General features: G+C 39.6%; 1 protein-coding gene across 5 annotated transcripts; it reads left to right on the forward strand.

The window, feature by feature from the left end:
* The first annotated feature begins 3,342 nt into the window (after positions 1 to 3,342).
* Positions 3,343 to 11,051, forward strand: LOC131242207 (sulfate transporter 1.3-like). Of its 5 annotated transcripts, none has more exons than XM_058240721.1 (14): positions 3,343 to 3,463; positions 5,474 to 5,852; positions 5,944 to 5,992; positions 6,073 to 6,280; positions 6,593 to 6,767; positions 6,854 to 6,919; positions 7,003 to 7,116; positions 7,265 to 7,381; positions 7,466 to 7,592; positions 8,009 to 8,295; positions 8,385 to 8,575; positions 9,415 to 9,500; positions 9,623 to 9,699; positions 10,651 to 11,051. In XM_058240721.1, the coding sequence occupies exons 2-14, from the start codon at positions 5,517 to 5,519 to the stop codon at positions 10,795 to 10,797; spliced, it is 1,980 nt and encodes a 659-aa protein (XP_058096704.1). In that variant the 5' UTR covers positions 3,343 to 3,463; positions 5,474 to 5,516; the 3' UTR covers positions 10,798 to 11,051. The 5 variants fall into 5 exon arrangements, with proteins under 5 accessions (XP_058096704.1, XP_058096699.1, XP_058096702.1 ...); XM_058240716.1 differs by lacking the exon at positions 3,343 to 3,463 and adding an exon at positions 4,538 to 5,046; XM_058240719.1 differs by lacking the exon at positions 3,343 to 3,463 and adding an exon at positions 4,538 to 5,009.
* Positions 11,052 to 12,124: the final 1,073 nt, after the last annotated feature.

Raw genomic sequence — 12,124 nt, forward strand, 5'->3', positions numbered from 1 at the left:
GATACACGTCATGATGGCGCCACGTGCAAACCTATGGTTAGCATTCTATCTACATTTTTCCGGGTGGTGTGGCCCATCTCAATTATGAATGTAGCTGATTTTGGTCCTGAGATCTAATGTTGAGGGCAGAACCTGATAGGTACATTGGAATTTACATGTACACCATGGTGGGCCTCACAGACTTCACCGAGGGAAAGGAGGCAGATTGGCTGGTGTACCATATACACCAACGACTTGCTGGTGTGTCAAAGTCACCAAGGTCTTTTGATCGTATCATGAGATATGTGTTATATCCAAACTGTCCGTCCATTTGGCTAGCTCATCGTAGGGCTTGATCTGAAAAATAAGATAGATCCAAGGATTAATTGGACCACAATGCAAAAAGTAGTGGGGGATTAAACATTTACCATTGAAATCCTTTTGGGGTCATTGGATGAATATAGGGGTGTACATCGAGACTTGGCTTGGCCACTAGCTGACCTTAGCTCGAACTCGGCCCAGCCAGCTCAACTCGGTTCGGTCAGCAGCTCGGGCCAGTTCAAGCCAAGATCAAGCCCAGTTCATCTCGGCGGCATTTTCATAAATACCTAGACTGCACCTTCAAAATCCTACCATATGTAAAACAACATAAAAAGTTTTTCAAGTATTTTATCAAACACCTTCTAAGCAACATAAAACTAGAGAAAAAAAGAGTATACATACCTTCCTGGTCACCGGCCACACTTCGTTGAGTCATTTCATCAAACACTTGGTGAGCAACATCAATATGAAAGTAACCGAGTCACCAAACTGGTTCGATCCAAGTTCAATTCGAGCAGGGTTCAATATGAGTCGAGTTGAACTGGGGCCAGCTTGAACTCGACTCGAACTCATTTTCGCGCTAAAAAAATCAGCTCGACTTGACTCGAACTCAGCTTTGAACCGAGTGGAAACGAACTTTTTGAGTCAAGTCCAGCGAGCTAACCGAGCTAGCTCGGTTCATGTACACGTCTAGATGAGTATAATATTTGTGTTTTGTCTTAGTTTAGGTCGCTGTGACCTTATGAACAGATTGGTTTTTAAGAAGGAGAATTATTGTCAAAGCTGCTTATTTGTAGTGTGGTCTATTTAAACTTTGGATATGACTCATTTTTAACGTCATGCTCTAAAATAATCTTACCAAATGGATGAACGGTGTGGATATAATAAATATATCATTATGGCCCACTAACTTTGATCTCCTTTGAACCGTTCATTGGGAGCTGGAGGCGGCGCTCGTCTCCGCACTACACGTGGTAGGTCGGGGATGCGTGGTACACCAGCCAATCCGCTTCCTGAGGGAAACGTGTTGCAGAGGATTCTAGTCCACCCCTAATAATTCACCTGTTTAGAACATCCGTACCATGAAAATGGTAGGCCCCACCGTGGATATCACCGGGCAGAGCACCTGTTCAGATGGGCCACCATTTTCATAGTTAGGAAAGCACATGTGGTACGTGTTGGCGGGAAAGATGGTAGGGGTGACACAAATAAGGGAAATCAGTTGGACCACCTTGAATGTACGTGGTCTACTCACGCCGTCCTTCGTTTTTTCATCTAATTTAAGGGGTTGAGGCCAACATTGAAGCATATTCAAAGATCAAGTGAATCATATCACAAGAAACAGTTGGTATACTGATTTCAAAATTCTACTAAAATAGAGGCATTGTGAAATAATTATTTATTTACATGATATTTACACCGAATTTGGAATATCAAGCGTAGTGAGTAACAATCCGCTTCCGTAAGGGTAAACTCAATTGGACCCATCTTGATTGTATGTGGCCTATCCATGCACTCCATCCGTTTTTCTATCAAATTTAAGAAGTTGAGCTCAAAATTGAAGTATATCAAAGCTAAAGTGGATCTTACCACAAGAAACAGTGGTGATGATGATTTCCATGGCTGAAACTTTTTTAAGTCCCAGAGTGATATTTATTTGCCATCTAACATGTTCATGAGATCATACATACGTAGATGAAGGGAAAACATATATATAAGCTTTGATCCAAAACTTCGGTGGCTCCCAAGATATTGTCAACGTAGAGGTTGGATTCAATTGTTTCCTTTAGTGTGGTCCATTTAAACATTTTATATGCCTCATTTTTAGGCTAAAGCCTTAAAATTATTTTATAAAAGACATGAGAGGATGAAATACATAAATCACAGTGGACCTAAGAGATTTTACACAGTATGATAAGGGCCGTAAGTTACCGGTAACTACGCAAGTAAGCGGATTGCGCGCCGGCTACCTCAGCGGTGTGTTAACGTCACCGAGTTATATGGGTCCCAACATGATGAATGTCTTATATCCACACCGTCCATCCATTTTGTGAGATTGTCTTAGGCGATGGGCCCAAAAATAAGTGAATCCAAAAACACGAGTGGACCCTATCACTAGGGCCCGTCGGTGTGACTTCATGAACAGGTTATATGGAAAATAAAGAAGGTTTTAAGAGGGGCTTTCATTGTCCCATTGCTTCCTTTGGTGTGGTCCACTTGAGCTTTGGAGCTATCTCATTTTTGTCCTCATGCCGTAAAATATTATCACAAAATGGATAGACGGTGTGGATATAACATATAAATCATGATGGGCTCACATATATCGGTAACCTCAACATACCACCGAAGTCGGTGTGGTGTACGTCACACCACGCAATCCGCTTCCCACAAGTTGCCGTGCCGACTGCCTTCATTCTCACACGATCTTAATTCTCACATTATCATCTGCCGGAGTATTTTTGCAGTATACTCGTCTTTTCATATTTCACGCGGTGCGCCCATGATTCAATGATCTGGACCATTTATCTACTGAAACGCACCAAGGATCGAAGATGGCCAACATATTTTCTCATCACGACGGTCCTTCCTAATCTTTCAATCTGTGTACTGCAGATAAGTGGTCAAGAAGAGAAACACGTCAACGGTCCAAATTCAACCTGGAGATATTTGGAACATGGACAATCCTGTGTCCATCCCAACAAATCAACCGTCCGGATTACTGATTGAAAACTGTGGTCGAGACGATATTTTAAAAAAATTAAGGAGCCGTGGAAGAAAAAGAAGTAGTATGCACAGTATAAACAATAGCCAGTTTAGATATTCATTGAACGTGGACGGATTTTGGAGATATTCATAATAGATTGTTCGGGATCAATGAGAGCCATTGAAGTTGGAAAAAAGGTGAAAGAAGGTAGAAGGTTAGAAAAGAAAGAATTTTTTTTCATCTTTTCCTTTTTCTTTGTTATGATAATGAAGTTTTGTTGGTTGAGGGACGACTTCGACTCCGAACATATTGTCTTTTGTTAAGGACCCTTTTTGGTGCGCATCTTCATTTTGGCCACCTTTGATGGTTTACATGCGACGCTTTTTCACGAGAAAGAGAGAGACTCGTTCTCCTTTTGCTGTTTGCTTTTCTGGGAAAGAAAGACTTAGAATATGCCACGTAAGCTTTCTTTCCGCCCAAGAAGCTGTACAGATGGGGCCCACCTTCTGGTGATCTAGATCGCTTTATGGAAAGTTGGTTTGTTCCATTAGGAAGGCTAGATTCTGTTGCATGGCCCATCTCCCACCTGATGAAGTGGCCCCATCTAGTTTGTGGTGCGTGTTGGTTGTGGGTGGGGCCCAAAAAACCAGATGATGGAATTAGATTTGTTTATTTTATGGCTGGTTAGTTTAAGTGATCTTTTGGTTAGAAATGGATATATCTAATTTGGCTTTTGGGTATGATCAATAGGTAAGGTCGTTTATGCATGAAAGGTCTTCTTCCTTAAAATAATATGTTTTTTTTTTTTAATCTGATTTTTTTTATTTTTTTAATTATTTTTTTTTAATCTGGAATGATCGTTGATGGCGCGTTACTCAGATTTTTTTATATTTATTTACTATTTATTAAGTATAAAATTCCATTTGAGTATCTTTTAACCATTAATGAAGAGAAAGGAAAAGGAAAAAGGAATTCTATGATGCCTGGCTGCATCTTTGTACAATATACCTGGGTTTTCAATTCTGGCAAGTGGGGTCCATGGATTGGTTATTCAGATGATTTGTCAGCTGTGTCCCACCATTGATAGACAATGCCTTGAAATTCTCCTGGATATGGGACAATCGTAGCCCTTGATTTTCTGGCCTACAGATGGACGGTTAGGAAGAGAAATACAAGAATGGGCCACATCCAACTGAAAAGGTCTTAAAATATTGTCACTCTGATCTCCCAATCTGAGAGAATTTTGGGTCATGTTCCATCCATGAACCATGGGCCCTACTTTTCAGAACTGATTAATAAGGTTGGAATTTGGATGCCCTCTCTCTCTCTCTCTCTCTCTCTCTCTCTCTCTCTCTCAGGTTTATTTATTTATTTTTTTAATTTTTTGAGTGTTGATTGTATGTGTGTGTTTTTAACAGTTTTGGCCCTTTCTTACTACAAATGAATGATTTCCAGTTAATGAAAAGGTTAAAAAGTGTGTATTCTTTAGTCTTTATAAAATGCAAGGACCATTTGCGAACAGTAGTCATTCCATGCGTCGTGGAGAATGGAAGCCGAATTTGGCTTTTGCTTTCAAAACTCAAGTACATAACAATCACCATACAAAAAGTCCTCTCTCCCATTTTTCTCTTTCCTTTGAAAAACATAGTGCAAATGGTAGGCTTGAGTATTCTAGTAGTTGCTATCAATGCACTCTCTAGTCAATCCCTTCATAAGCATTACAACTACCCATGAGATGCTCATTTATGTATTTAAATAACCCCAAACTCGCTTCTTCCTATTTAAATTCTATTCAGTTTTGACTTACTAATCAATCTTGTATCGGGTATGTATTTGGTCTAGATTCATAGCTATGCCACCATTTTCTCTCTGTGGGCATGTTTGACCCGCTGATTCAGCTAAAAAAAAAAAAAAACTTATATAAGGAGCTTCTCTAGTTCCTCCCACAATGTGCAAGTTTCTTCTCTCCAATTAGCGCCGTTCACCATTGTTTCACTGAAATCAAGTGAGGAGGGCTTTCATTTGTGATTTTTCTTTAATAGGTTAGCAAGGATTCCGATTCCAATTTGTGGGTGTTCGCTTGAATACAGTAACTATCCTTGTCCACTGATAAATCGCCTCTTTCGCTTTCTTTGAATTCCTTGGTTGTGCTTTGCCATTTTGTGTTTGGTTTTGTGATTGAGGAAGATGCCTATCTACTGATATAGTAGAATTTTTTTTAACTTAAAAGCTTCTTGAATCAATGTCTGCATTATAGAAGCTATGTTTATTTCACAGCTTTTATAAGTGAATTTATGGGTTAGAGACTTTGAAGAGATTTGTGCTTGCTATGGTCAAGTTCTTTCCTTTTCATTTTAAAGATTTGAGTGTATATGTGTACTGATATAACGTTGTGTTACTTCCACACACTAATGTATATTAGGCTGTGGGTTTTCATATCATTTTCTTCTGATTTGTGTGTTCCCACAGGTGAATTCCTGTAAAGAATAGACAGTTTGGTAGATAGGGTCTGATGGGTCATTCTGTTTCCGATGAACTCGAACCAAAGGACTCGGACATTGCCAGCCAGCAGTCTTCGCGCCGTCATGCTGACAGCTTGCCATCCATTCACAAGGTGAGATTGCCACCTCGGCAGAAGCTCTTCAGAGAATTCACTTCTACAGTGAAGGAAACTTTCTTCGCAGATGACCCTTTACGCTCTTTCAAGGACCAACCCAAATCAAGAAAGTTAGTCTTAGGCGTGCAGGCCTTGTTTCCCATTCTTGAATGGGGGAGACACTATGATATCAGCAAATTCAAAGGAGATGTGATTGCGGGACTGACCATTGCAAGCCTTTGTATCCCTCAGGTAGATAATCTGAACTTTATGGAACATGTTTATCTCCCATTGCAAACAAGCTTAATAAAATCTCTAATGTGAATTTTGGCCTTTGAAATAGGATATTGGCTATGCAAAGCTTGCGAATTTGGATCCCCAATATGGGCTATGTAAGTTCCATGTTGCCCATTACATTCTTTTTTGTGTTTCTCAGCTACAAGATGCATTGACTTGTATGTAAACATTACAGACTCTAGTTTTGTTCCACCGCTGATTTATGCATTCATGGGAAGTTCGAGAGATATTGCCATCGGACCTGTAGCGGTCGTATCTCTATTGCTTGGGACTCTGCTCCAGAATGAGATTGATTATGTTAAAGATGCTGCTGAGTACCGTCGGCTTGCATTCACAGCAACTTTCTTTGCCGGTGTCACTCAAGCAGCACTTGGGTTTTTGAGGTAATTGAAGTATAGCCATATTAAAATTCTTGTCGAGAATAATATTTTAGTTCCATTTTGTATTTGTATATGGATTGTATTCTCTATGTGATGTTAGTCCAACAATACAATCAGTGTCTACATTAAGAAGCATGTATCTTAGTATTATTATTTTAAAATTTTCAATGATCTAGGATGTATCCACGGTACTAGTTGAGGGCTTGTCTCATGTGAGAGGAAGAAATCCATATTCATTTCCTGCCTTTTCTTTTTCATGGCTATTGTGATTCTATTTTTTATAACACCAATGAATGGTTTTGGTTACACTTCCAGATTGGGTTTCTTGATCGATTTTCTGTCTCATGCTGCCATTGTTGGATTCATGGGCGGGGCAGCTATTACAATTGCCCTACAACAGCTCAAAGGCTTCCTAGGCATAAAGACGTTCACGAAGAAGACGGATATAGTTTCAGTAATGCGTTCGGTGTGGGGTTCTGCACACCATGGGGTAAGGTCATTACCTCTCTTCGACAGTCGGTAACACTGTCGCAGTCACTTGTACTTATTGACTGTTATGGGTTACTGCATTTTCAGTGGAACTGGCAAACCATACTCATTGGAGCGTCGTTCTTGGTGTTCCTTCTGGTCGCCAAGTACATTGTAAGAGCTACTCTTTGCTTCTTATTATTTGAACTTTGAGTGTAAAACAGCCGCCCTGCTTCTTACATGATTGCATGTAACAGGGGAAGAAGAAGAAAAGCCTTTTCTGGATTTCAGCAATCGCCCCTTTGATCTCCGTCATTCTGTCGACCTTCTTTGTGTACATTACCCACGCTGAAAAGCATGGGGTTCAGATTGTAAGTAAAATGAACTTTGAACAATTTCCACAATCTCTGCCAGCTGTTCCGTCTTCTTTAAAGCTTTTAATACATGCATTTCTATGGATTCATTCTAGTAGAAATAGTTTAACAACATTGGATTAATCGTATTGCTGATGTCTGAAAGGTGAAAAATATAAGAAAGGGCGTAAACCCGTCATCTTTGAATCAAATTCATTTTACTGGGGAATTTGCTGCAAAAGGTTTTAGAATCGGGGCTGTTGCTGGCATGGTTGCCCTAACGGTAAGTGAGTTAGAAATTACATATCTCTATTAAAAAAAGTAGCTCGAGGGCCACATGCTAAAGTGGATGGTTAGGATTTATCAGGAAGCTGTGGCAATAGGAAGGACTTTTGCATCCATGAAAGACTATCAGCTGGATGGAAACAAGGAAATGGTGGCTCTAGGAGTGATGAATGTTGCTGGTTCAATGTCATCTTGCTATGTTGCAACAGGTAAAAGAACCAATTCAGGCCACGGCAATCTCCTATGAGCCTTGCTATAGCTACAAGGAAGCCTAGCTGTTCGAATCTCATTCTCCCTATGTGTGTGAATTCTGAGCTTTCTATCAGGTGTGCCCCATGTTTCAAATGTTGGCCCAACAATTGGCCGGTCCTGTCATCAGGAGGGCCACACATCAATGTTGAATGTAGCCCATTAGTCAATTCTTTTTAATTATTCATTTCTTTCATGCACCTGTGGGCCGTGGTCCACCTGATGACCCAACACAGACAAACAGGTGGAGTCCACCTAATGAATGATCAAGAACTCCCATGTGGAAAGAGTAGGATCTAGGCATCGCAATTCTAATCTGGCATGTCACAGCTTATGGTTTTCCTACTCATGGATTAGATTGTCTGCTTTCTTGCAGGATCCTTCTCTCGCTCTGCCGTGAATTACATGGCTGGCTGTCAAACAGCCGTCTCCAACATTGTGATGTCGGCAGTTGTATTCCTAACTTTGGAACTGATCACTCCCGCCTTCAAATACACCCCAAATGCCATTCTTTCGTCCATCATCATTTCTGCTGTGATCAGCCTAGTTGACTACAGTGCAGCTATTCTCATTTGGAAAATTGATAAATTCGATTTTGTTGCTTGCATGGGGGCTTTCTTTGGCGTGATTTTTGCCTCCGTTGAGATTGGCCTCTTGATTGCGGTGATCACCACATTGCACTTTACAAACTTTTTTCCTTTTCGTTTTTGTTTTTGCACATGTATCTGTTTTTCACACTCTCTTTCAAACAGGTCTCAATCTCATTTGCAAAAATCCTTCTTCAAGTGACAAGACCAAGAACAGCAGTACTGGGGAAACTCCCTGGAACTACCATATACCGAAACATTGAACAATATCCTGATGCTAAGAGAGTCTCCGGTATACTGATTGTGAGAGTTGATTCTGCCATCTACTTTTCCAACTCCAACTATGTTCGGGAGAGGTATTCATGCTCTTTAGCCTCTTCATAGCTGCAATTTGATTGTCTACAGATTTTCTTCTTAATTTCATCGTCATCATCTAAGCCTTATACCAACTAATTGGGTTGGTTACACAAATCCTGTTCCACCATTCCAATCAATGGACTCCATACCCTTTTGTATGTACTCTTTCAATAAAATAGGTTAGAGGTATTCATGCTCTTTAGCCTCTTGATAGCTGCAATTTGATTCTGTCTACAGATTTTCTTCTTAATTTCATCATCATCATCTAAGCCTTATCCCAACTAATTGGGTTGGTTACACAAATCCTTCATGGGACTCCATACCCTTTTGTATGTACTCTTTATGTACTCTTTCAATAAAATAGGTTTGAAATTTCTTTTTCTTCTTAATTTCATCATCATCATCTAAGCCTTATACCAACTAATTGTACTCCATACCCTTTTTCTTCTTCTTCTTCTTCGCATTTTGATTTATGAGTGGACCTCCTTCTTGCTATTGATGAATTCATTCTTCTCCTTCTTGCTATTGATGAATTCATTCTTCTCCTTCTTGCTATTGATGAATTCATTGCTTAGACATAACAAACTTAGACATAACAAAAAACTTGCATTTATTCCTCACAGATACAACTCGTGTTTAAAAGTGAATGATAAAAAAGTAAGTTTTTCTACAATTTGATTTTCATTTATTGAAGTATGACACAGTCTTACAATTTGTTTTATGCTTGTAAGTGGGTTTAATCATGCATCAGTTTCTTTTTCATCTCTTCTAGAACACATATCATTAGAAACCTTAATAGGAACTGCTATCAATGGTAGAAATATTCATTTCCTTACAGGATCTTGAGATGGTTGAGTGATGAAGATGAGAAACTGAAAGCAAGCAACCAACCTAGAATACAGTTCTTGATTGTGGAAATGTCACGTAAGTGATTGTGGTTCAGTCTCATGTGCTTCTCTTTCCTGTTTATAAACAAGTAGACATGACAAATTCATTTGGGTCAGTACTCGTTTTCACTTTTTCTCCCCCTTTTTTGTCTATTGCAGCCGTGACTGACATTGACACCAGCGGCATCCATGCGTTGGAAGAGTTATACAGGAGTCTCCAAAAGAGAGAAGTCCAGGTAAGCAACCACTGTTTAGTTTTCAGTTTGTGTTTAGTTGGTGTGGGGGGTTAGGTTTATGCTTTTCTTGCCTTTGGCCATGCCGGGTGCGCATGAATGTACAAATGCTTCCGGCTTTTGAAACTCTCCTGCTGGGGGAGCGAAACTTCTGTAGGTTTGGTTCATCTTGAAAAAAAAAAACCACACTACCATCAGATGCTATCAAGAAAGAACAAGAACCAACCTTCCTTTGAATAAATTATGAAAACACCACCGAATACCTTAAGCTATAAAATTGCCATTGAAGATGATGATCTTAATAAAAATCAAATTCCCCAAATATAACATCTTCAATGTTCACCAGAAAATGTGTTTATCCATTATACCATCCAATATATAGTTTGCCTCTTTGGTAAGACTCAATCCTAAACTCACACTGATTAGCTGATCTTGAATTATTATTATTATTATTATATTTAGGGACTTCTTTTGGAACCCTTTTTCATCATCCAAACTTAAGCAATTGGTCGAACGGTTGACCAACCAGTGCGACTTATGGACTATGATCAAAATTTGACCAATCAATTGGACAGCCCAGATTTGATATACGATCGCTTTTTGAGGAATAATATCATGATGTATTGCATTTCTGTGTGCCCCGTCGCTACCCCAGTAGTCCCAGCTGTTGGATGGACCACACCAAAAAATGAAATCAAATTGATAATCCTAACCTCCAACTAACAACCAAAAAGTAGGCAGTTGATTGGGTGGTTAAGATCATCTGATGATGATATTTTCAGGCTATGAACCAATACAAAATGTGTATCATTTATAGAGTGGTGTCGATGGGCAAGCACTTGCAAAAATTGTCTGGTGAATTAACGTGGTATAAACACAATGATATTATGTACCAGATGTATACTCGTTATGACAGTTTCGATAGACCTGACAAACCATGCATTTTTTGTACAGCTTGTTCTAGCCAACCCCGGGCAAGCGGTGATCAACAAGCTCCACGAATCCAAATTCGCAGACATAATAGGCCAAGATAAGATCTTCCTAACGGTCGGAGAAGCTGTGCAGACCTGTTCTCCAAAGATGGCAGTAGCCGAAGTCTGAAGAAACGAAAGCAAATCAGAAGAGAAGAAAGAAGAAGCATGAGAGAATTGCTTACTAGGGATATTTCACATAGCACACCCTTTGTTTCTACTTTTTGTAGCTGCAGTGGTCCAAAACTATGCTGTTCTTGTACTTAAAATAGAAAAGAAGGGTGTTTGTATGAGAATTGAGAATGAATGATCTGTGACAGAGTCGGTGATGAGAAATTGGATGGTGGGGCCCATTTTTAATGATGATCAAGTTGGGTGGCCACAGAAATATGCGCATCACACCCAAAAAAAAAAAAAACAAAGTTTTGGGCCTCCAAATTCTAGAGCTCTCCTCTTCTACTTTTACTGAATTATATTCCACAATGTAATGATATTACACTAAAACCACGGCATGCTTAAAAATGTCTTTGGGTGTACCAAAATAAACTGATCAATCATGAATTTTCATGTCATGATATTTGGTGCAACCAAACGCACCCTAAATGACATTGGTTATGATAAGATCTTTCTTGTCTAAAAGTAGGGCTGTCAACGGGCTGGGCCTGGGGTTGCCTTCGGCCTAGATTTTTAACCGTTGGTGCTGGGTCTATTCAGAATTTTTATTTTTCCTGACCTGAGCCGGGCCTCTCATTACATAACACGAATGATTGTGCCCATTTTAATGTTATTAAGACATTTTTATTGAAAACTTGGACATAGAAATCAAATACATGAAGATTTTGGTCATTTCCTCCTATATCGCCCCATCCATGTAGTGGTCTACCATTTGAGCGGTTTGGATTGAAATGTTTGTGTACAATGCTTGTCATTGCTGTGTACATGTGTTTTCTTTTTGAATGCAAGTTGGGGTTTGGCCAAAGCCCTACCAGACACTCAACAAAGGAAGAAATGATGAATTCAATCCTAGAGTACATTCTCGCTTCAAGGATCACGATTATAACACCATTAGCATCTTGACCCATCAAATAGGACATTCTCCTATACACGATCCACACCATCCATTTTTGCCACTACTAATCGGATGGTTAAAATCATCACAATTGTGTTAAATTTTGCATGATAGCCAATGAAATGTCCTCTGGAACTAATGAATGATCACGGTGGATTGATTGTATTTTCCAAGTGTCCTATTCATGGAGTATCTAACTCAAGGTACCTTGTGAGCACCGGATGATTTCTCATGAAGTAGCTCCTCCCTCTCTCAAGAAGAGGTTTGCTAGTCTCCTTCTCGTTTGGTTGGTGGAGACAGGCCCCCATGAAGGAATCCCTGGGTTTATGACCCTGCCCACTCTGTCTATATATTCAACTTTGAAAAGTTAAATAACTAAAGTAAATAG

Source organism: Magnolia sinica, chromosome 4 (genome assembly GCF_029962835.1).
Source record: "Magnolia sinica isolate HGM2019 chromosome 4, MsV1, whole genome shotgun sequence".
Taxonomy (NCBI): Eukaryota; Viridiplantae; Streptophyta; class Magnoliopsida; order Magnoliales; family Magnoliaceae; genus Magnolia; species Magnolia sinica.